The 25,590-nt window shown below is 41.6% G+C and overlaps 3 protein-coding genes across 6 annotated transcripts in view; 1 reads left to right on the top strand and 2 right to left on the bottom strand.

The window, feature by feature from the left end:
• LOC6608710 (uncharacterized protein DDB_G0288805) overlaps positions 1 to 25,590 on the bottom strand; it is a 56,284-nt gene that overhangs the window by 15,248 nt on the left and 15,446 nt on the right. For 3 of the 4 annotated variants that reach the window (XM_032715358.1, XM_032715360.1, XM_032715359.1), the window contains one exon: positions 5,764 to 5,887. In XM_032715358.1, coding sequence (XP_032571249.1) covers positions 5,764 to 5,887 — 124 coding nt within the window. Of the gene's footprint in view, positions 1 to 5,763; positions 5,888 to 8,174; positions 8,739 to 25,590 lie in introns of those variants that run through there. The other variant, XM_002033398.2, reaches the window with a different exon arrangement.
• Positions 9,557 to 11,389, top strand: LOC6608709. Its single transcript, XM_002033397.2, has one exon. The coding sequence runs from the start codon at positions 9,611 to 9,613 to the stop codon at positions 11,294 to 11,296; it is 1,686 nt and encodes a 561-aa protein (XP_002033433.2). The 5' UTR covers positions 9,557 to 9,610; the 3' UTR covers positions 11,297 to 11,389.
• On the bottom strand, positions 19,833 to 20,703 carry LOC116800431. The gene is made up of 3 exons (XM_032715361.1): positions 20,194 to 20,703; positions 20,027 to 20,129; positions 19,833 to 19,976 (listed from the first exon to the last, which is right to left on the bottom strand). The coding sequence occupies exons 1-3, from the start codon at positions 20,440 to 20,442 to the stop codon at positions 19,861 to 19,863; spliced, it is 468 nt and encodes a 155-aa protein (XP_032571252.1). The 5' UTR covers positions 20,443 to 20,703; the 3' UTR covers positions 19,833 to 19,860.

The raw sequence follows: 25,590 nt of genomic DNA, 5'->3' as shown, positions 1-25,590 counted from the left end.
TCCGGCTAAAATGTCTGAGTGTGGTCTAGACCCGAAGCCAAGCCAAGTTCATGGTTACGTCAGTGGGTAGATTATGTGCCAATCGAAAGTCAATTTGCCCCCGCAATCGACAATTACGAACACTACAAATGTAGTTGGCAAGGTGTCGGCAGGCACGCATTGTCATCTAGCAGATACTTGAATTAAATGGATGGATTTGGGGGCTTTCTGGGGGCTTGCGTTGCGTGTCGATGGGAACAGGCCAAAGACACGCAAGCCAACTCCTTCTGCCATTAACAACTGCCCAAAATACACGGGTTTCATATGATTAAAAGACCCATTTGCATGCCCAAAAAACAAAAAAACCGAAGGAGGAACACGGCCGTTTGAAGTTCGAGTTTAGGTTTGAGTCATGCAAAGTGAGCCACTACCATCACCATCACCATTACCATCGCGAGCTCATTAAACGGTAGTGAGAGACTCGATTCAATTCCGACTGCAGGACCCAGTTGAATTTGCATAGCTGCACGCGATCCAGGAAACCTCCATCCGAATTGTGCCTTTAAAGTCTTTACGTAATTGGAAAGTGGCAGTCGCGGTGGTATTGGGTGGAAAATGAAGAATTTCGAATAGGGAGCCAGCCGCCGGCCAAGTGAATTGATTTATTTGGCCGGCACAAGCCAACTGACAAATGAATGCATTTCCGTTCTGCCGCAATGATCAACTGACAGATGTCTTGGCTTTGACCACAATTTATATACATATACAATTTGGTTGCCCCAAAGCCTCAAGAGCTTGCGACATTTCCTGCCCAATGACACGGAACGTTTTGTTCTGGGAAATGCTTTAAATAAATTAGGCTAAATCAATTGAACAGACACTCGAGATTATCGATTGAGGGATGGCTATGAATCATGCAACCCAAAGGGGGTTTCCAAAAATAAACTTGCTTGTGCTAACACATTTGGGTGTAAACCCTTTCGAGCCAACGTACTATATTAACTTCGTGTGATGTACCCTGAACGAACTTTTATCTTATTTTTTGGGTAAAAAACTATCCTTCATTCAGGAGCAGCTAAGTCCTTTGAGTCCATGTCCCTGGCAACAGATGCTTGATCCTCCACTTCCATTACATCCATCCCGATAGATAGCATATCGGAGCACTCAGGCAGCAGAGTAAACTCCATCGAAAAAGCGGAAGGGCCCGCCGATATAAATGATGATAAATGCGGTTGGGGGGAATTAAGATCAATTTAAAGCGTATTTAAGGATCAACCACAAATCGGCGACAGCGGATAAGGCGAAAGATCTATCGTTCGATCGCTGCGGCAGAGCAGCAAACACAAAAAGGTAAAGGTAAATCCCTTCGGGGAGTGACGAAAGATCTTGTCCATTAGGTCGTCTGCAGGCGGTAGTTAATGGCTGCAACACACACAAAAAAAAGGAGAAAAAACAACGTTGGCTCAGAGAGATTGATATGTTTCCTGGACCCACCGAACATCGCCACTGATCATAATGCCCTGATTATAGTTTTGTGGTTTTTAATATTCATGTCGATCAGCAGCAGGCCTAGCAATATTTGTTTGATGAATTTATTGCCACACTGATCGGGGAACAACGATCGCTGATCGCTGATGGGTGATCACTGATCGGCGGCGTTTTGTTTTATCCCAGCGACGGCATTTCTTTAATGGCTTTTCGGTTCTGGCTTTGGATTTGGTTTTTCGATTGGTTTCGGGCTCGTAAAATGCACAGTTTAACGGTGTGCGGCATGGAGTGTGCTACAGTTATGAGTCTGAGATGGGTCTGGACTCGATTATCTCACAGATAATCGGATAGCTATGGGGCATGAGGTGAGTTTTATTGATTAGAACACGATTCGGTTGCATGTTTACTAAAAAACAGTGCTCGATGGATTTTACATTCAACATGAGCTAGTATGGGATGTTGCAAGGCCATTGCTTTCTTCCTATTTAGGATATACACTTCAACATTCAACTTCAACATTTAATATGAGAAGCCATTTAAACCTAAAAATATTCATGTATCTTAAGATCCTGTTCTCAAGTGACTTTCTTTCACCATTCAGATCCATTCACTTCTGATTTTAAAATCCCGTCCATCTCCAAAACGATGTCGCTATGGTCACAACTCTATTCCCACGCTAGACAATAACAGATTCCGAGAACTTTGGATTTCCAAGGGATCGACTGACTAGCCCCCTATCGAACACCATTGAACCCCATTGAACAGCTCCTCCCAGCTCCATTGTCAGCCCCGATTTTCCACATCAAGTGCGTAATTGCTGACAACCCGGCTCCTTGCTGCCAACTGAAGATCAAACGGCCCAATCGCTCATTACCAAAATCGAAGTTGGGAAAAGTCGGAGGGAGGAGAATTCGGGAAAGAAAGCCAGCTTTGAAGCCGAGCCGAACGGCATTGTTATTCAAATTCAAGGGGGGACACTTGACCGGGCCAGAGAGAAATGAAAGAAATAAAGAGGAAAAACTACTGGGACAAGAAAAACTACATCAAATTGGCGCTTAAATATTTTCTGACCAACTGTGGGAAACAATAATATTGAAACAGAGAGAGCCAGGAACGAAAGCGCGTTTACTTCAACAGTGAACTTGGCTCGAAAAGGAATGTTATGGTATGGAGAATACTGTATGGCCTGGACTGGCCACTTGAGTTTTGAAGCGTTAAGTGGAAATCAATGCAGGCCCTTTGGAATATCTCTCTGTTCCAAAACTCCCGAACGATCGAGTGAAGCAATTGACCAAAAACTGTCGAACTGACGATCGGCAAGCGGTACACTTGTTCGCCTTTGTTGTTGACCATGTTTTCTTAACCGTTTGAGCCCCTTTTTTCCTCGTCTTCTTCTTTTCTGCCTCTTTTGGGCGCGCGGTAGGTAAGAGAATATCGAGGAATATCGAGTCGAATCTGTTTGGGAATTTTTCAACATTTTCTTTAGCTTCGTCGGCGTCTCTTGGAAATTTGTTTGTGGACTGGCCAACGGAAATGCATTTATTTGCTGACGTCTTGGACCGAAATGAAGCGGCTATCTGTCTCTTTCCGTCCCCGCTCACCGATCACCCGTCTCGCTCACAGGGACGTTAATTGATGAATCTGCGCGATCGGAGCGAGAGGTTCCTATAGGTTCAATATACCCATACACATATACCCCCCAAAAAGACACGATGTGCTATTTCTTGGAATTTCTTTCAGGCCACATGATTTCCTTTTCGACCAAGTCGAACTTTCTGTTCCAATGTTTTCGGCCGCTCTTTTTCCTTGGTTTTCCCTTTTGGGTGTTCATGTTAAACACATCTATTTATATTTTAATGATGTTTGTAATGATGGTGCTAAATATTTCCCACATTATTAGCACCTCCGCGTCTGGGTCTCGTCGCCGGCTTGGTCTCGGTTTTCGGACTCAGGCCGTCATTGAGGGATTTTCTTTGGGAACAACTTGTGTGTGCGATCGTGTCACAGAAAGTAAGCCTAGGTGCATAGGGTTCAAGTTTGTGTGAGGAGGAGTACATAGAAGCAAAAGGATTAACAAATTTGTTCAAGGCAGATTTTGTGAAAGGTACGTAGGGTAAGACAAACACCAGGGAAGATGAATGAATATGGTTATGCATGAAGGCAAATTGAATTTAAAGGTAAAACAACTCTACCAAGCCATACTTGTATTTATATACAAATTTTGAGTGATATGTATGTGATGTGATATGTGATTAACTAAGATATCGAATAATACTTCGTTTTATTTACAGCCTGAAGATATACATATATAATGCTCAACCTATTCTTAGAGTTCCCATTAGTGTTGTGTGCTACAAAGACGCTTATCCGACGATCTCGCACTTGTTATGAATACATTTGGGCAATCGTAGGTACAGCATCTTGAGAGTATCTGATTGATCACTGGCGCTGCCGCCGTCAACGATGCTGAACAATGCTAAACATTTTTAATGAACTGCCAGGCAAACAAGCGGCCGAACTTCTGGCAGACAGACCACCACTCATACGGGATTCGGGCAGGAGTTCCAAAAAAGAGCCGACTGGGATTAATTTGATCAAGAAATTAACGGTTGCGTTACTTGTTACATGCATCCCGTGGACAGGGGTAAGGGTTAGGTGTTGATTGGGCAACGCCCTGAACCCATCCGATATATATGTATATATGACCGGAATATATAGGGGAGCCGGGCAGAACTGATTGCGTTCCCAGATTTATGACCGCACATGATGAGCTATAAAATGTTTTATGGCCATGGTCCCTAGTTGCAGTTGCGGTCCTAGGGAACACATCGCAATCCACACAAGCCACCTCAACAATTTTCGCCTTCTGTTGGTCTGAAATTAAATCGTGTGATTTATTGACGTGTGGCCCGCTTCTGTTTTGGAAAATGGGAAAATGTTGTGGTCTCGGGTGAGTGCGTTTTCACTTTTTGTTTGGGGTGGTGAAAGTGCCACCTCCCTTGCGTTTCGATTCCCCCAGAATTGATTAAGATGTCAGGATTCATTAGCAGCCGTACCTTCCCTTATTTCTGCGATATTTTTCCAGTTAACCGGGATTTGGCTGACCACCGTAAATCTGCGGGGGAAATTCCCAGCCAAACAAGTGGGATAAACCCGAATGCAGCGAGGTTTTCGTTAGGACGAGGGATAATCCCCGACTACCTGAGCTTAGCCAAATGTAAATGAAAGAAGTTTTCAGGGTCGCTTGGTGAGGAGAGGGCGTGCAAATTGACAAAAGAACTTTTCGCACATTAGGCCTTAAGTGGTCATATGGAAATTTTCACGCGCACTCGCAACAAACAAAAAATAATTTTGCACCTGTTGTCACTGCATTTTCCAGCATTTGCTCGCTTCTTCTGAACCTCCATTGTCCCGTCCTTTCTTTCCCTATTATCCTGCTGTGTGAGGCTGCGTAGCTCGTGCTGGTCCTTGTATCTCTTCTTTCTGCTTTTCAGGCAGCAGCTGCAGCGGCTCTAATTGGCCAGGGTCAGACCCAAAAAAAAAAAAGGTTGGTGGTGTTGCGTCGAGTGAAAGTTGACCCAAAGCGTAGCAAATTTTTATGATTTTTACATTTTTCTCCGGTGTGAGTTGCTTTGTTGCCAGTTTTTGCAATAAATTACGCATTTTATGCAGGCCCCAGAAAGGTTGCATTTGGAAATGTGTTTTCCAAATAGTTGTGGCTCAAATAGAAGTGGGTAAAGTGTTTATTACCCGAAAGATAGTTGAAAATAAAGCCTCTATCATTTATTCATTTATGAAATAGGTACTTTGAGAACATTTAGTGACTTTTTGCATTCATATAACTTATATACTCGAATTTTTGGGGCTTCAATGTTGTTTTTTCTCAGCCTCATTTGCATTCCAACCTCTGTTACAGAATCTCGAGTGGATTTCGTCACGCGTTCGAATGACGGTTGGCAACATTATAAATAGATCAAGCAGAAAAATATTCAACAACTGTAGCACTTTCTGTTATTGTTGTTACCGACATTTGGACAAGCCAAGTGGAATGCCCCCACCCATTTTTGTTGAAATATTTTCTATTTTTCGGGATGCATATATATTGTTTTGTGAAAGGTTTCGAGGGCAAAGCCGAAAGGAAAGAGTACAAAATTGTAAATTAGATGGCAATGTGATGGCATTTCCTGCAGACGTGTCAATAAACAAAAAACACATCCGAACAGGAGACCTGCACTGGGGCACTTGAGGTGTTAGGGGCACGAGGGGGTTAAGTAGTAAATTTATTGGAATACTTACGTATCTGTGAAGTGTCTGTCACTGAGACTGTTCCTTCCGCAGCTAGGTGTATGGCTTTGTTGTGTGCACACTGTGACATTATTACGTAATCTTCTACTGTACATAATGCACCTGAAATCACCACCTGGAAGATATACAAAACGGGATTTAATGTTTTTCATAGTTTAGTTAAAAGGGTTTCTGAAATATTCTACATGTTTGGACTATGAAAATTTCGCCTTTAAACTGTTTACTTAACTTTTTGTTGCACATTCTTAAGCCTTAAAAGCAACTAAAGCTTCTTATTCTTTGATTCTATCATTTTCCCGGTACATATATATGGTTTAAGCAATTTCTACTTCTTTCTTTCAATTGTGGCAGCCTTATCGTTTTACTATCTGCCAACCGGGCCATCAATAATTGTATCTATCAGATAAAAACGGCAGAAAGGGACCAACAGCAATAACTACAAAATATCACACCTAAATTGCATACCAATGTTTACACGATGTCACGACAAATACTTTGATACCCTCGGCACAGTGCAAACAGAGCACAAAAGTATTTCATGTTGTTTGCTTGCCTGTTCTTCGATTGCCATCTTTGAGTCCCTTAGCGACGCCCTTGGATGGGCGTATGTCGGTAGCCATTACCTTTCCTCACCTGCCCCCCAAAAAACCACCTTTGTTCGGTAATTTATCATGTTTGATTAGTTGGCTCTTTGGTATTTTATTACTTTCATTAATAATCGTGGCTTAGGTTTAATGAATTTATTGTTTCGCCAAGCGGCGGCGCTTGTGTTTTACCCCTTTTTTCCTCCCACTTTTGTGCTATTGTGCCAGGTCAGGTTGTAAATCATGTCGGACCCAGATCTACCTTCGATATATGGAAGTCAGGTGCTTCTGGGTTTGCCGTGATGTAAATAGGACTTTGGCCATGTAATTTTGAGCATTTCTGCGAAGTTTTTATTGCAATTTAATACGATTTATTCGCAGATTTATGGAACCAACTATATCTGGGTAATTATTGTAAAAGTCGTCCACAATGCTAAATTACGTTTTGTTTACTCCAGTCTGCTATCTGCTATCTGCAGTTGGAAGATAGATTTGTAAGCTTCTTGGTGCTCAGCCTTGTATCTGAATGAATGAGAGTTACAACTTTTTTCTGAGTATTGCTGCCACCCCTCCCTCTGCCACATATGCCACACCTTATCTCCATTCATAATTTCATCAACCCAGAAAAAGTAACCAAACTCTTTTGTGCGGGGCCTTGCTACGGTTTATTTATTAGAACTCTGTCGATAATTACAAAATAATGCGTTTGGTTGCCCCTAACCCGTCGAAAGTCCCGCAACCCTTGGCTTTTTCTACCACTTCACTTTAGTTCGGTACCCAACCTCCTACGCCCCCGCCCCTTTGCCACCCACCTAGAGCACCTTCGAATACACTGTGGAAAGTTGTGCATGAGTTAGGTTTTGAAATATACTTGCTTGCAACGTTTGAGCTTTCAATGTCATATTGAAAACATTAGGTTCTTTGCCTTCATTAGGTTCTTTGCCTTCAGACGACTTAAGATTGTAACTTGTTAAGATATGTTGTTTTTTTCATAGTGCACAAATGCTTGGGAAAATAAAGCGTGCACATTGGCTATGGGGACCGAAACGAGGTTACCCAGGGCGAGGAATTCGAGGCGAGGAAGTGCTCGATAGCATTACAAAGCGAGCGCCTTGATAAGATTTTGAAGCTACCAACTAGGGAGTTTTTGGTGGGGGTGTTTGGTGGTCTTATGCTGTGTATTGAGGAAGTGTGTTTGGCCCGAGAGCTCCATGTAACTTGGCTAACACTCGACGCCGCTAACCGATAGCCGTGTTTGAGGCTGCGGTTTTCACTCGAGGGGCCTTGATAGTTATTGTTTTATAGATTTCGAGGGTTTTGTCAGTCGAGTGGCCAACACGACGGTTGCTGTATGGTAAGGGTCTTTCCCCGTACAATCAATTACATTCTGAAGAGTTAGTTAGCCCAAAGTTAGTTAGCCATCAGAAGACATCAGCATGGCTAATTTAGGATATATTTTGAGCGCACCATCAAGCTATAATGTCCAACGATTTTGCGAAAACTTAAAATTCATATAGCAAGGGGTATAAACCGAAATGATTGTAAACAAATTTCTATGTTTCGATATCCAAATTCTCGTTTTCAAATAATTCATGGTAGTCTAGTATATCCATTAGGCACTTAATATTCTATTAGCACTAACGGCATAACTGTAGATTCTGGATTATTCTAGTTCTGGAAAAATCGTCTTTGACCCAACCCGGAAGTTTGAATTATCCCAAAGTGCTGTCAAATCATTTTGGAGCCCATTACAAGCATAATCTAATAATACCACTTCACCTTCACTTGGCCGGGCTATCGATCACTGGCAATACTCACAATAAAAAACAGCAGTCTCTCTAACTGATTCGACATTCATTCGGCGATTAATGTACATAATTTTAACCCATTTACTGCCGGCACAGAGCAGTAAACTAAAATTCAGAGGTGTCGTAGCTGTCGCTGGGTGATAACGTGCTGGCTAACCGATGTGGCTGACATTGGGCAGTTTTTGGCCCCGTGTAATCAGTTGACCGATAGCTATCCCCTCTCTATGTAATATGTGCAATATTCTGCGATGTATGTGCGTTCAGAGCGAAATGAAATCGAAACTCATTGCTGGCCGACAAATAGACACACACATGTGAACACTCGCGAATTCACACACACGCGATGCGATGTACTTCCGCTTTGCGCTTGCAATAATCATAAAATAATATATATTTCTTGTTTCAATACTTTATTGGGGGCACATTTCTTTATTATTCGTTATTATTTGCTAAATGGGGGGTGTGTAAATCGCGTAATGCACGGGACGTTGGCCAAAATGTCGGCTAAAGGCGTTGCGGCAGCGAGACGTTGGACGTCTTGGCAGGGCGATTGAATTATCGAGACTAAACCGAAGCCAAACGTGCGACATTTTTTGGCTTTGTGTTTTTCTTCCTTTCCACACGAGCAGCAGCAGCAGCAGCGACGCCAGCAGCAACATGAACAGCAGCAGCAGCAACAGCAACGGCAATAGCAGCAACATAAGCGCAACCAGCAATATTAGTTGGCGCAGCGGCAACATCGGCCACAGCAACAACAAACACATGAAAAGCAGTTTGAAAACTTGCGCATTTGTTGTTGCTCCGCGTGAAAGTCTTTGCGCTTGTGTGTGTGAGCGCGGCTATTGCTGCTGCAATATGATATTTATTGCATGCGATATTCGGCCAGAGAGCAGCTTGCAACATGCAATGTTAGCTAACAGCTGTTGCCGTTCGAACCTGTTGGCAGCGGTTCGAACTGTTAAAGCGGGGTGCGCTGTTAAAGGGCTGTAACATACAACTTTAAACATATTTAACTGCTTGAATCTCGGAAAGGGAAACAAACACAATGTTGAAATCAAGAATTATTTTGGAGCCAGTGAGTTTATTTACATACTTTTTTTAAAATTTTAAAATATTTTATATATTTATGTATTGCATAAATTTGAAAGCATTACAACAAATACATCGAAAAAGCTATCACAAAAACACTGTATAAAATAAGATAGTTTAAAATTAAGTTAGGCATATTACATATTATTTTGACAATCCCTTAAAGTTGTGACAACGAGTCCAATTCATCACTTAATTAAAGACAAATTACATATATTTGAGGCCTTTCGAAGTCCGTAATTAATTGCTCATACTAAGTTTATCTAACTAATTATTTCGCTTAATTGAATTAACCAACCGAGCTTTCTTCGCCGCCTGATTTTCGAAGAACTTTTATTAACTTACAAGCCTTTCGAGATGTCGCTGCTTAGAATCATTCTGATAATCATATTTTTGAGGATAGTTTGGTCCATACCTGACACAATTATATCACACTTGAGTGCTGAACTTAAGATAAAAATCCAAATTTACTTTGTCCTTGGAACAGAATTATATGATTTTTCAAGTTTAGATGACAATTACCAGAAAATGATCATTTCTAATAACATTAGTGAAGATTTTAAAACCTATCACGACGAACCTGTGCTTATAATAATACGACTCGAAAGTGATTTGAATTTGAATTTTGCCACTTTGGATGTGTTAAGATCGTATCTCACGGATAGGCAATACAATGACATTTTGCTGATAGATAATGATGAAGAAAATCGAAACAGTTATGTGGATATATGTAAAGCATACTGGAGTGCAGGCTTTTCACAAGTGCTAATTTATAACTCGCAAGAAGAACTGTGGTCTATAAAACCATATCCTTACTTGCAGACGATGCCTACAAACTTGAAAGAGTATATTGAGAACAGGAACACCCGTAACTTGATGGGCTATCCACTGCGTGTTCTAGTGACCAACGACCCACCTCATTGCTTTGTGGACGAGGATGAACTGCCAAGTTCCCCAAATCGTTATAAAGGCAGTATAGTCACCATGTTAAAAATATTTGCTGATCAACTCAATGCAACGTTTCAAGCGACTCCTTTTCGTGAATTTCGTCGCTATTCCACCGCAGAATGTGTGCAGATGGTCAGTGATGATGAAATCGATGTCTGTGGCAGTATCTTCATAAGGACCTACACGTATGCCACCAGTCAGCCAGTTTGCTTGAATCGTGTGGCCATAATGGCGCCATTTGGAAACCCCATCGAGAAGTTCTACTATTTCTTCAGGCCCTTTGACTTGTACGTCTGGATCGGAACTGGCATTATAGTGGTGTATATAGCGGTAATGGGTTCCTTGCTCCATCGCTGGCATTTCAAGGAATGGAATGTAGGTCAGTACCTCCTGCTGGCCGTACAAACTCTGCTGAACCGAGAACTATCTTTGCCGCAGTCTTCGAGTGGCTCCAAATTGATGTTACTACTTCTGCTATTCGCCATTGGATTAATTTTGTCCAATTTATATGTGGCACTGCTGTCCATGATGCTGACCACAAAACTGTACCAGAGACCCATTGAAAACTTGGCCGACTTGAAGGCGGCTAATGTGAACATACTACTCCAGACGCACAACATCAGACCCAATTCAGTTTATGGCAGCTCGGAGGAGTTGAGGGAGAGATTCCTTCTGGTGGAGGAATCCCTACACATGCAGAAGAGAAATGGCTTGGATCCAAGTTACGCCTATGTAGACTCGGAGGACAGAATGGACTTCTATCTATACCAACAGAAATTCCTGCGAAGGCGCAGGATGAAGAAGTTATCCAATCCCGTGGGTTACACCTGGGCCGTTCAGGTCATCAAGCAAAACTGGGTTCTGGAAAAACACTACAATGATCATGTACAACTCTTGTTTGAGACCGGCTTGCAAAATAAACTAGTAGATGATGTCCACGAGTTGGCCGTAAAGGCTGGCTTCCTGCATTTCTTTCCCACCCAAACTCAAACAATCGAAGCACTGCGACTCGAGGATATAGTGATGGCTGCCATGGTCTTGGGCGGCGGACACGCCCTCGCCGGGATCTGTTTCCTGGTCGAGCTGTTCGCCTAATGGGCTTACTCTCAGTCCCAATCACAATCACGGGAATGGCAATAGTTCCGGATGGCCATAAAAACGGTTAACACCCACGCAATAAAGCGGAACTACCCCTAAGTGTATCACTATTTAAAGCGATTAGGGTCACAAAAAGCAACATAATGAGGACCCGCATGCGACATCCGTTGCCAGGACACTCGAAAAAAAGTCAAAAACTTTTCGAAAAGGATTTTACCAATTTAAATATATTCAGAATATAACATTTATTTTATAATAAATATTATATTGTCCAGAAACCATTAAGAAAATATTTTAGAATATTTTAAGTACATTAAACTTCTTAGTTTCTCTAAGTGCACAAGAAGTGTGTCAATTGGACGGCATTACTCTACTTCACCCAGCGGAAGTTGCCAAAAATGCAGCAGTTGATTGAACATTGATTGACAATGGCTCCCGGCCAGGATGCGGAACACATGAAGGGGGCGCGGTCCACTGGCAATCGATTCATGGTCTTGGATAAGGACGTGGACATGGACATGGGTGTAAGTGTGGGTGTGGATGGGGAAGTGCCACTGCTTCTTGTGATTCCTTTTGTTCGACGAGACAATGGCGATTTGTGCACCGTGAGCAGTCCGCTCCTCGCTCTTTTGTGTCCTCCTTGCCATCCTTGTAATGCGCCGATGATAATGGGCCATTGTCAGTATCGATGTTCGATGTGGACGCCTGATTTCTGATTCCTGACGCCGGCCGATGACGACCAATGACAGCCACTTGGTTACCCGGTTGATTGCTGACGCATTTGGGCACAGACACGGATTGGATTGAATTGGATTCGATTGCCCCACTGGGAGGCACTTTAAGCTCATTAAAGTCTGGCGAAATTAGCAGCTTAACAGTGAGATGATTGGGCATTAAGTAGGTGGGTTTGAATTAGCCGATAATTAGACGGCTTAAAGGGGTTATTTTGGGAAGGTTCGAATAAGTTGGGGTAAAAATATGGTTGATAATGACAAAAATAATTAATTAAAAAAGGGACTCAAATAAATGGGAGTTTAAGTCGTCTTACTATTAAAAGTTGTAGCCCTGAACTGAAAAGTAAACATGTGGTCAACCAATAAGGATTATCGGTGGGGTCGAAAATGACATTTCGATTCCTCCAGTCACGTTCAGTACTCAAAATATAATTACACTTTTCAAATGTGAAGTGAAAATAACAGAAACCTTAAGTGGGATTAAGTTGTGTTCTCTCCCCTTCAGTCGGCCGATATTTTCGATTCGGTACAAAGGTTTTTCCCTGAATAATTTGGAGCGACAATTTCATCACTCCCGTGACTCAGATTCCATTTTCGATGGGACCTCTTCAGAGCCCATGCCCCCTTATAAAATTGTAAACAATTACTGTAAATTTTTTCGGCCCAGTTATCAGGCTGTTGCCAACTGCCCAGAGCCGTAAACAGCAGCTCCTACATTGCGAGTAAGTAGAAAGTCGATTTAAGTTTCGTGAAAAAATATTGGCCAAAGTCACGGGCCATAGCAGATTGCCGGATTGCTATCGCTGTGACGTCACAAGGAATGTGCCACGGAAATTGCCACCGATTAGATTCGCTTACAAACAACCCGAAGTATGTTAAGTTGTCAAGTGATAGCCGAGGGCTGTTCATTAGCGAAATAAAAGTTCTTAGACGTGGCTGTCATCGAGATAGTTGGGATGTGTTTTGGACCCACTCAATAGAACCAATTAATCGATATTTTGTGATGTTTGGATTGCTGGCCTCTTGAGATGAATGAGATGTTATTTTAGTGGAAATTCTATGGAATATTTGAGCAGGTGTTTTTCCAGATTACACTTGCCCATTTAAAGGGGCTTGGTATTAAAATGTGTAATTATATTATATTGATTGCTTATCTTTTTTTTACACATTTCGTTAGCGGTTAAGTAACTAAGTAATAACGTGTTTTAGGCCAGCCTACCAATAACCCTGCAAAAACTAATCCCAAACTGAAATCAATCTTTATTCTGGCTCTTTTTCGCAGGGCAAACTGTCAATTTGGCCAATCAAGCGGATACCGCAAAAAGCTAATTAATTTTTTGCTCATCAAACTAATTGGCCAGCCGACGGCGTGGGTGGTCATTTTAACCTCTTGGCCAACTACACGGCCTGGCTTTAATTGCATGCGCCGGTCGCCGAGAACCTGCCACAGACAGGCATTTAAAAAGACGCAGCTTATTGTCTGCCTAATGGCTCCGAGTAAGCCAAGCTGCTGTTTTGGCCAGATTTCATAGCCAACTCAAGGCCCGGCCAAAAGCATTTTGGCTATTTTTATTTATTTTTTGGTTTCCTCGCCGTTTACCGTTTTGGCCTTTTTGACATCGGCGTGACAACCAACTATGCCGTTTAATAAACTTAACAATTTAATTTGCCATTTTGGCAAACAAATTGTTTTGTTACGTTTCGTTTGGTTTCTTCATTTCGAGAGAGATTTGATTAATTCAATGAAGACATAAATACAGTGGATTGCATAACTTATATTTTTAAAAGAACAACAACTGATTATATTAAAATCTTTTTTTAAATATGCAATTTTTTATTTCAAAATAGTAAATGTGTAGTATAGTACACAATATAATTATAATATTTTACAGGCTTCGACTGCTTGAAAATTTGACCTTTAGGTGCAAAAAAATCCAAAAGGGACTGGGAATTTTTGAAATTTTTCTTCAATCCAAGTTTTATATTTTTGACATCCTGCCGGAAATGGCTTTTTTCCTAACGTGGCAAACTCAATTAATTAACTTTGTGCATTGACAAATAAATATTTCCACTTGATTATCGCGTTGACAGCGCCATGTGGCTGTGGAACGAGTTGGCAGCTCCTCGTTGGCCCCACTTGAACTTTGTGGCCAACTGCTGACCAGCTCCCAAATCGCCCTCTCCCTCGCACAGCAGCCCCGCTCACTCGCACACTAAGCGCCGCTATTTGCTGTCAATCATCGCGGCCTTCTCGAGGCGGTGGGTGGTGCCAGTCGACGGGCGGTGGGAGGTTGTTGGTGCGTGGAGGGGCACGGTATCGCCCAATCAATATCAACGACTGATTACGATTAAACTCCGTGTCCACGCGCTAGTTGGTCACTCGGAATTTGGCGAGCCTCCATTTGGCCAGGTGAAAATGCGAAAATGCTTGGGAAATGAGTCACGCCGTGGGGTATCGTGTGGCCTGTAGTTATAAGGAAATCTTTGACAGTTGGCACATGTGAAAGTTGTTTTCGGAAGGCTCATAAGATCGATGGGCTGGAAAACCTTCAACGGAGCCATTATTTCGAGTTACTACAAACAATTACTCTACCTGAAAGCTACTTCTCTGAATCAGATTATATGTATTTTCGTAGAAACCCTAAAGCTACATAAGAGTTTTTACCCGGAATTTTGACATTATTTATAATTAATCATAATTATTTATTATAATAATTATAGCTTATTAAGGAGCAAAAGGGAAATCAGTGTCGTTGAATTGGTCCAAGATTGCGTATAAGCAAATATATTTGAAGTATGTTTGGTGCCCCATTTCTTTGCCTTAGAAAGTCCTTGAGAAATATATTTAATTATATGATTTCCTTTTAATTACTGTTAGATGACCGGGCACAATTTCTGAGTGCCGGACCTTATCAGTCAATCGGGGACGACTGGGTCATATCACATACTCAATTCACACCCAGCCCCGTCCGGATGACGTGCGAATATAGCTTTAAAGCGCCACAGCTGGCGGAGATTTATGGTCCGCATAGTGGGAGCCTCATAAAGATTGCCCCAATAGCAAAATCAAAATAAATCGTAAATAAATCGCTGCGAAATTCCTTGCCAAAGATTCCATGACACCGGCTCTATCGAATCGTCTCCAGTGGCATCCGCCTTTTCGCTGCGGACTTTGCTATCGAATCGTATATTACCAGTATATATTTATATTTGACGGCCAGGCAGTTGCCTTATCGCTCGAGTTTCCTGGCTATTTTCATTTTTGGGCCAGGCTAATGAGCTTTAAATGATTCCCTTCCAGATAGGTTTACGACCGCGCCCTTGTATCTGGACAGGATCTTGAGGTTTCCTGGTTTTCAGTTTTCGGGTTTCTCTTTTCGGGCACGTGTCGTCCGCTTGTATCAAGTTTTTCGGGCCGACCGCAAAAGCCAAAAGCATATTGAATTTTACACACACTTGCTGTTCCCAAACATGTAAACAAAAAACCGCAAAGTCAACAAAACATCCAGCCCACACACTTCCCCAGTGCGGAAAACGTGGCCTGCGGGCGAATCGTGTTTGACAAGTAATAAAGGTGATTAAAGCAAATCTAAACACCTGCCCCCCAGGCATTTCAAATGCCGGTGAATAATGCTCCACTGGACAATGAAGTCGCAATGCACAATTGGGGGTGGGGATGCGGTAGGGGTCGAATCATTTGTTAATCAAAATGCAAATGTAATCAATAGAACGGAAGTGCCTGCCCCTCGACAGACCTGTAATTTGGTTATTGTAGTAAATGTAATAACATAATGGATCAGTCCGGTGAAAGGGCAAAATGAGATGGTCCAACAGTGGGTCAGACCAGAAATTTAGAGAGTTTCGTTAATTTACAAATAATAAATAATAATTAGTCCAAGGTTAACATGAAATAGTAAGTAACATTTTCATATTTGGCACTGCTTTAAATTGCATTAAAATGTATTTATTTGTCGGATTCATGCACTTTTGTTTCCAAACTTGCGCCACTGTTAGCTGCCTCAAAAAGTCGCCCTTTGCGTAACAAGTCTAGCCATGACTCTGCCTCACCCGCGGCTCCACTGCGCCCCCAGTTGCATGTTAAGCGGCTTGAACATGCTGCAAAGGGTCGCCCAAAAGCACCCACCTTCACCCACCTTCGGCACCTGGTCCGCTGGCCTTTTGGCATTTCGGCTGCCATTTTCCTGCGGAAATGTACGCCAAAATGTTTGCGTGCCTCCAACGAGTATGAGAATGTATGTTGGAATATTTGATATTTAAGAAAAACAACGTGCCAAGAAGGGCTTTCGCCCTATAGCAGGGGTACATATATGTATATACAAGAGGTTGGGGATGTGGCTGGGAATGACTTGGCAAATGGCGCCGGCAAATGCGTTCATTGAACTGCCACAGCGATGCAATAAAATCAACAAAAAGTACATTTAAAAGGAAAATAATGTGTGTAGGACAACTGGCGACTAGGAAAAGTTACGAGAAAGGACAGCTGGAGATGGAAAACGGGAGTGGGGCGATCTAAGACAAACAGTGAGCGGATTTATGGGGTCGCTTTGGGTCGAGTCGCCGTTCTCAGTCGCATGTAAGAAAAAAAACGGAAGCGGAAAGACGCGAAACTGGCAACTGACACACAAATGCTGGGCAGAGGGGCAAAGAAAGGTGGAGGGGCAGAACCGCAGGGGAAGCTGTCGAAAGGACTGTCAATCCTCCCCTGCAATAGAGGCTACACTGAAACGAAAGTAGCTAGGAAATCATTTTTTATTTAAAATTTGAAATATAAACCTAATTATAAATGAATCATCGTACTGAAAAACATGACAATTAGCGCCATATAGTGTAAGAAAGTATTTATTCAGCTAAAAGAAAATAATAGCAGCAGTAGCTTTGATAAACTTTTGCTTCAGTGCACTCATCCTTATGCGTTCTTCTTGTTCTTTTTTGTTTGGATTGGCAAACGGAAGCGAATTAAGTTGCCTTATGCGACGAAAGGGTTCAGGACACAAGACCTGACCGCCGAGATATCAAGCTCCTGGGGTGCAGATCGTCCTGGGGTGAAATTGATATGCGATATGCCCAGACAGATGTGTCCCAAGAAGCCGCAGATACAGTATCTCATGGCATGTTAAATGTGCAGAAAATTTCAGATTTTAATGATCCACTTGGGTATCGGACTTTCAGCGCCCCTAGATTGCTTACGCCTCGATGGGCGGGCAATCGCAAAGAAATTTGTAATTGCCGCGGCTCATTGCATAAGCGGTACAACACGGCGGATTATTAATATTTGCCAACTTGCCTGTGGCAACTCAATAGATAATCGTTGCGGCAATTTGTTGTGAACGAAGCCAAAAATGTTGCAGTAGATTGATTTTCTAATCTGCATTAGCTTTCCGTCATAAAACAGATTCACAGTTTGCGTATAAAATTAAATTGAAAACGCAATAGAAGTTATTTTCTTGACCACACCGATTAGATTTATATGAACGAGTTTCAGACTTTGATTTAAAACAATGAAATTCCTTCTGCATTCGTTCAGGTACTTGATAATGATGATAAATCAAATTCCGCTGGCAAGCAAACCGTGTATACTTTATATTTAGCGGATGAACACGGAAATTCCCTTTTTCACTTCACTTTTTATTCACTTTAAAATTCCTCATTTGAGGAGCGTCCATAAATTTGTTTTCCTAAAGGCCACTTAATCTACGAAACAAAGTTGTCATTCTGCTGGTTTCAAAGTGAAGTTAAAAGTGAGAGTGAACGATTTTGCTTGTCAGCTGACAAGGAATAAATACCCAACGAATATGAAAATCTCCCCTAGTCAAATAGTGAGGTAATCAACAGTTAAAAAAAATGCAGTCAAGGCCCAAACAAGGTGATTTTCCCCGAACAATATAATTGATCCTATTTATAAATATATTATTAATGTATATTATTTCACTCAAGCTTGCCGCTTTTCTCTTTTATTTTCTAGAAATGGGTGTGACTAGCTGGGTGTGCAACTGTGGCAAGTGCCACGCCCACCTGGCAAACGGGCAATTTGTTGCGCTTGGTTGCGCGTGGAAATTATGATTTTTGCTTTTGTGAAAATCTCATTAGGCGCTGAAAAAGGATGCGGATTTTTGTAGCCATAAATATAGGTTGCCTGCCCGCGATATGCAGCTCAACTCTAAACGCCATCCTCGTGGGTTCGCGTTACGTGGCGTTTTAATAAGGCTCAGCGTTTTATGGACACTTCTTTAATGGCACCGCATAAATTCTAGAGGAGCAGTCGGCAGCTTGGATCAGGAGTTTAAGCACTCCGACCCCGATTCATATCCAGGGCATAAAACGCACGGCAGGCAGTCGGAAAGTGAATTTTATGCCAATCATTAAACAAAGTTGTGAACAACAAACCAAACTCAACCGCTTTGTATCGGGAGTTATGCCGTTGATAACTTTATCCCCAACTTTGTAGCGAAGCAGTGCGGATCGGATCGGATCGGATCGGGGGAGCTCCTTTCCTTATCGATTGCCTGATAAATGTTTGACACAGAGTGTGGGCTGCACTCGAGGGTGTCATTCAACTCAACTGCAACTGTATCTGGTATGTGTATCTGTATCTGGTAAATAGGTTTTATGGTTCTCTAAAGACCTGCTCATTATAACTGGATGTTAGTACAAACATGGTTATGAGCTCAAGCGATGACTCACCGAAGTGGACTGTGATAGGAAACATTGTGCTCCCAATTGGGCTTTATATTTGTCACTTTCTTAAATGTACGTCATACTTATATGATAATGATTTTATTTAAAATAAATATTGTGTAAAAGGAAATGGGTGTTTAGATTATTTATAGCTTAATAGCTGCTGCTGTTTGTAAAACGGAAATGGTGGCTTGACAGACGTTCAAAGTATTAGTCATCCATACAAAGTGACACATGTATCTCAAGTAAGTGAACCTACGTCTTAAGAAATATTATTAAGGAAGTGATTATTTGGATCAGTTATTTAATAAGGGGTCACTTTGGTGTGACTCATGCACTAGGAATGCCATACTATTTATATAAAATCCTACCAGTTTATTTTGGGTATCACTGGTGCATCGGATTATCCGTTGATATACGATTTAATTCATAATGAATGCGTGACCATAAGCTGCTCGTGATCAGCGCTGATTTGGCTCATTTGTAGTTAAAACGCTTTGGAAGCTGATTTACTCGTCGAGTTTTTGCATATCTCATGAGCAGCATGAAATCCGAATGGGAAACCGAATGATTTATTTGCAAATGCAACATCGAAATGCACTCACAAAATGAGCTTTTAAGTGGCCGGCCCTCGACTTTCGACTTTTTGTTTTTTTTTTTTTATTCCGCCTGTATTGAGTTCACCCTTTTTTGGGGGGAAAAACCGAAAAACTCAATGGGAACTGTCACCAAGTGCTCCACATTTGTGTGTAAAGCTTATTAAGAAATGCTTATTCCGCCTTCTGTCTCGCTCTTTCTGGGGAGCCTGCTTCCCTCTCATTTTTATCGAGTTTAATGGATTTTTAATGAGTCTGAAGCGGTGCTTTTGACGGCATTTTCGGAAAGTGCAGTTTCATTATCGCTTAATCCTGTTTGCCTTTCAGGAGAGAGGAAGACAAACACACAACAAGCGTCGGTTAAAAAGTGGGAGGGTACAGACTACTGAGTTCGGATTCGGATTGGCTATAAAGATATTATCAAAATTTGATTTTATCGGTTATTTGAATTAATGCATTAATTATTTGACTATTTATACTATATAAATCGAATTTATTGCTATTTGACTTAAAAAATGTTTACATTTGAGGCATTTTAATCGCTAGTTTGATCGCTAGTTGATTCCACGCTGGAATCGGATGATTCCTTCTGAGCCTCAGCCAACTCACTATAATAGGACTTCACCACGATCAAACAGTATCCCAGGGCAACTTAAAGTAAAATGTTATAGTTGGTTGTAACACATCCAATCCCAACATACTTATTCTAAGGATAAGCAAGCTATCCAACAACACGGTGACAAGGGTGAACAAAAATACCATGTAGTTTATCAACAGCCAAGTTCCGATTATCAGAAGTTTGTGCTGAGTTTAGAAGGATTTTTGAGATAGGATTTGCTAGATTTTGCACACACTCATTCAAACTCACGTAAAAGACGGCATAGATCAAAAGGAAGTGGTCGGTCATCATTAACCAGAAAACGGTGGCAAATCCGGACACACAGATTCGGGTGTCCATGGTTCTGAAGAACTCGACCACATAGTCTGGATATTTGTTTCTAATAACCATGTCCCATCCAACGCTGCCCACGATGAAGTCCGTGAGTCCAAAAGCTAAGCCCACTGTAATAACGCCATATTTCAGGGGCCAACAATACAAAAATTTTCTTAAATGCATGTTTTTTCAAAGGCGGTAAAACTGAAATATAATGACGGAGCTCTTGGTTTTTATTTTGGATTGCAAATCTTTTGTTTTTTAGTTTTATTCCAACTTGACCTTCACCACTGAAGCTCAGCATTTATGGTATAAAATATTATCCAGCATTAGAGGTGTGACTATTGTGCGAATTTTCAACAGAATTTTTTTGTTGCATACTTTTCTAATGAAGCTTTCAAGAGAGATGTAAACATCTCTATCAACCTCTTCCACTTTATGTATTCATAAACATAATTGTTAAAAATAAATACATTCAGAAATTGTGCACATGTGCGACTCGAATTAATAAAATTGGACTCGCATAGATTGGAGGCCAAAAGTCCATTCGAAACTGAATCACCTGTCTGTGTAGCGAGTGTCCAGCTAACTGAAATTACAGTTAGTGGTAGCCCGTAATCCTACACACTCGTCTCTAGTATTTGGCCATCGGCAATTCCGAGAATTCTAGTTCTGTAGACAGCAATTAGATAGACAGAGACAATGCCAAACAAATCAAGTCAAATACAATAAACGCCCTGGCATTTTATCAGCTCCAAATCAGACGTAACATCAGCCGCCGGGGCTCTCGAGTGTCGGGCCCTCAGATCGCCAAGTTTTGGTTTACAACGCAAAAGCGACAAGAAGCGAAAAAGGGTTTGCCTGCCTGAACATTCTTTGATCAATCAAGTGACGCGGAAGCGACGCAGATAGCTGATAGCAGATAGCAGTTAGCATTCCGGGCCCTTTTGGCCTAGTCATGGCTAAAATATTTGGCCAAAGTCTGCCAGGGACTTGCATAATAACGAGGGTACACAGTTGAGACCCCAGTGAGGGTCGTTCGCCCGGATCGATCGATAAGGGAATACGGCACTGCAAAATGTGCGATCGAGTGGAGGCTTTGAGTACCCGTACTTCAGCCCAATTATCGAGGTGGTATTTTAATTAGGCGGTGTAATCACAGCTCAGCTCAGCTCATCGAGGCCGCACTGTATTAGCCAATTGACCGCAACTGTACTCTTGCAACCGTTAGCAAATGTGACTGACCTAAGTTACACTGATAACGATCGTGGACAGCGGAGCTTCTTTTCATTTTTGGAACCAAGGAACCAAAATAGACCGTGGCGACGGTCAACTGGATTAGGGTCAAGCTAAACGGATCGGTTTTTAAACCTCCTCCCAGCGGAAAAATCCAAAAATAGCATTAGTTGCCTATGTAAATTATGGTCAAGCTTTGCTTCCTTTTCGGTTCCTCAGGTATAAAAATACAAGGTTAAAGTGCTTCTAAGTACAGTTGAGCTAGCCACGCGTCGTTTGTTATCGTTTTATCGATATCGAATATGTTGCTTCAGTTGTTAATCCAAAATACAACATGGCATTTGACAAGCGAACTAATTGATTTGATTCTCGTGCCGTGGGGTTGCGCCAACAAAATGCGACGATTGCAAAATCACGCATATAATGGACGTCATGGTACCCATTAAAAACGGGAATGAAGTATAATGTTTTTCAAATTTTGTTACATTTTTTATAAAAAATAGTATTGTAGACAATACAGTTTTTAATTTGTATATTGTTAAATATTATATCCATCCAAAACCATGGTGGAATATTTTTGGGTTTGTGGTAAATATTTGGAATTCCTTTGATATAAATATTTACATTCAAGATTCCGATTAAGACCTCATTACCTTTGCAAAGCCCATTTCGTCTTCAATTTTAGAACTTAAACTCACTGGAAAACCATGTAAATTCCCTATTGCTAAGTTTTGCCAAGAAAATGCCTGAGTAAGTAGACCTACAAACAAGTACCAGTCTTTTGTATCTAATATAATGCTTCGCAATGTGGAATATTTCGAGAGCCTTTTGGGTTCTTTAGCCGACAGTTGCCTCACTGATAAGACAAAATGCGATTTGCAATAACGGAACAGCTTTATAAGCCCCCATGAATAGACCTATTTTCTGTTTGTCTTCTGACGATGGGGCGGTCTATGGGAGGGCTTCGCCTTGCATGTTACAGGAAATAAACAACAGGCAGTAATTATGCAGCACAAACAGTGGTGTTTATAACAGTTTTCCAGCCCAGACGTAGCCAAAACACCGAATCATGGTAACTTGTGTCGCATGGATATGGTATGTGGCATATGCCATATGGCACATGGCACAAATCATCATCATAAACAGCTCGTCGGCTGTCTTTCTTCGCCTGGTTCTGTTGTCAGCACAATCACAATCACAAAAAGGCCGCCTGGCGCTCAACTGCCCGCAGAACGCTCCATAAAAATTGGGGCGGGGATACACTGAGCGGAAGTTTGGCTTGCGATAAAAGCCAGTCGAAAAGGGAGCGTTCTCTGTGCATATAACCCAAAAATTAAGCCCTGGTTCCTGCGGGGCCTTTATGAGTTGCAAGATGAGATGGTATAATATGCGGAGTCAGGAGATCTACAAGTGGGTCACCTGCGGTTGACATAAGCTATTGCAATGACATGTGGGAGTGCTTGGGTTGGTCGCACAGCAGTAATCGTGGGGGTTCCCATTTTCGAAGCTGGAATACCAGGAGATCCCACTTTATTGGGTCATAAACGATTATTCTTCATTTGAAAGTACCTAATAATAATCAATAGCAAAAAATATTGAATGAAAAACCCGAATCTTAAATAAACAGACAAACATATACTCAGTTTTAATACCAATTATTTGTAATAGATCAGTTTACAAAAAGTTAGTATTGCAATTCTAGGCTAATTAATAATGATATAAATAAATTTATTTGCATTTAACTTAAATCGTGCAAACAAGGAGTTCCCCTCTTTTTTAACACAGCATTTCAAAAATGTTTACGTATGGCTATTAAGTACAAATATTACCGGAAGACTCTTCGTTGAACAACAGCCATTAAAATTCCATTTCGCGATAATTCCTCCCCATAAAAACGCTACCCAAAACGAAGCTTCCGAAACGCCGAGCAGCAAACAAAAACCACCTGAAAAGCAATCGATTATCACTTTTGATGTGCTGCCAAAAAGGCGCTTATATAAGTGCGCAAATAGCTGGGGCTAAGCACCCAGCCGCGGCGTTGGAATTTCGCTCAGTGCAGTGTCAGTCATTCAATGCCGCCTTTATCGACACTAAGAGGGCGCCAAAGGCAGAGAAATGCGTGTCAGATAGGACAGTCCGAAAGGAGCCCCCCTATCTCGCATTATAACAAATAACAATAATATGAAAAAATAATTGTGTCTTTTTGTTTGCTCTATATGTCAGCTCCAAGCGCCGGCAAGGTGGAAAAGGTGCTCCACGAACTCCGGAGGGCCTGTGCTTAGCCTTCCCCATTTAGATACAGATACCCGCCGCACTGCGCCGATTGGGCTGTCAGTATCTTTATATTAATCAATAAGAGCAGCTCCGATAAGATTGTGGAGCTTCGTCTGCTGCTGCTGCTATCGGATGGGTCAAAGTGGGTGGTGGGTGTGGGAGTCAGGTAGCCAGGGGTCTGGCACGCAAGTGGGTGGGTATATATCCTTCAGGAAATGTCCTATGACCCCATGATCATGAGAACCAAATTGATGTTGCAGTGAACTTTACTATTGTATTCAAATACAATAACACTATAATTTTTTGGCAGTAATATGACCCAGTAAATAATAATATTATATTTGTATTAAACATAAACAAGTTTTAAATAATGGAATTGGTTAATCTAACGTGCATAACATCGTATGTATACTTCATTTCTATCAGTGGTTTTGATAACATTCCCGACTGACACTCGCCAATTGATAAATCCATTGTTTGTGCAGCATTTATTAATGTATAAATTATATAGTTTGGCCGAGTGGGGGCAATACTCCTTGGCCAGCTGCCAACTAACTTGGCCCACTGTGCTCCATCAATTTCGCGTGCGCCAATAATATTTACATAAAAAAGCAAATATTCGCCAGACCAATTTGTTATTCAAAGTAATAACAGCGAATGCCCGCAAAACATCTGCGCAGTAAAGAGGCTATCTTAACGTGTCATTTATTTTAATTGGTCAGCAGGGTAATTGCTAAAAAAAAACAATAAGCTTATATAAGGGCTGAGCATCACGGCCCCCAGTTATCCTAGGCTGAGTTTCTTGTTTCTTTCAACCACGTTTAGAACATCGATAAGAAGCCAAAGCACATGTCGTCTGGCCAAGTGCGACCGCATTAAATTTATATAAGTTGCGCGATTGGCAAATTACGGCCGGTATTTATACCATTTTAGAGATATGATAGCGATGGATAGGCTAGCAGCGATTTCTTTCTCCATACAAAAGCGTCGATTTCTGCCCGATTAAAAGATGGTATGTTTATCTGTTGGATATCAATTGAGGAGCATTCCCGCCACACGGCATCGATGTCAACTTGAGTCCAAGGAAGCATTTAATCCCAGGAAAAGTGCATTATTTACCCACACATTAACAGAGTCAACAGCGGCAGATTGGTGGAACAAAAGGAGGACTTCACTTTGAAAGCGGAAATCGTGGCGTAAAATCGGAAAAGCGTTTTACAGCGAAAGCCTTTTATGCCTGAAGACCAAATCGATACCACAATCGAATGTTTCGCCGGGTAGCATAAATCAAAATCACTGACAATGTCAAGAGGTCTCAACTGCGCCTGTTTTCGAGGAATAGAAACTAAATTTACGACTTGGCTTCGGGATCATATCATGTTCATATCATATCACATTATGTCCAGATAGCTTAGACTGCATGTCCACTTCGCGTATCTCAACGTTTTTTTTTAATCATTTGTCTGAGCCAGCATTGTGTATCCACGTTTCAAGATTGGCAGCTGGATTTCGGAATGTATCTCGACTTTAGCATCTAACAATGTGCAGTGAGACACACAACAGTATAGAGGCTAATTAAAATGGAAGAAAGATGACCTTTGGCCAACCCTGAGGCTTTGGGGAATCCCATTTGCCTGTGACAACTATCATTCACCACGATACCACCAAAAATTTGTGGCATTCTTGAGGTAGCCCGATTTATCAATGCCAGTCAGAGTGATTATGGGAAACACGTTTTATTCGCACTCTCCTATCGCAAAGCACGTTTTTAAAACGCGACGCGAAACTTTCCGCTGTTGACCAAAACAATGCCGATCATGA

Source organism: Drosophila sechellia, chromosome 2R, assembly GCF_004382195.2.
Source record: "Drosophila sechellia strain sech25 chromosome 2R, ASM438219v1, whole genome shotgun sequence".
NCBI lineage: Eukaryota > Metazoa > Arthropoda > Insecta > Diptera > Drosophilidae > Drosophila > Drosophila sechellia.
Note: the sequence above shows the minus strand (reverse complement) of the source record. Positions and strands in the feature narration are given on the sequence as shown.

Coding starts and splice junctions, on each gene's coding strand:
- LOC6608709 (XM_002033397.2), top strand. CDS start 9,611: ATGTCGCTGCTTAGAATCATTCTGATAATCATATTTTTGAGGATAGTT.
- LOC116800431 (XM_032715361.1), bottom strand. CDS start 20,442: ATGCATTTAAGAAAATTTTTGTATTGTTGGCCCCTGAAATATGGCGTT. Junction 20,130..20,193: donor TGATCTATGCCGTCTTTTAC/GTGAGTTTGAAT, acceptor TTCTAAACTCAG/CACAAACTTCTGATAATCGG. Junction 19,977..20,026: donor CTTGCTTATCCTTAGAATAA/GTATGTTGGGAT, acceptor TTTTACTTTAAG/TTGCCCTGGGATACTGTTTG.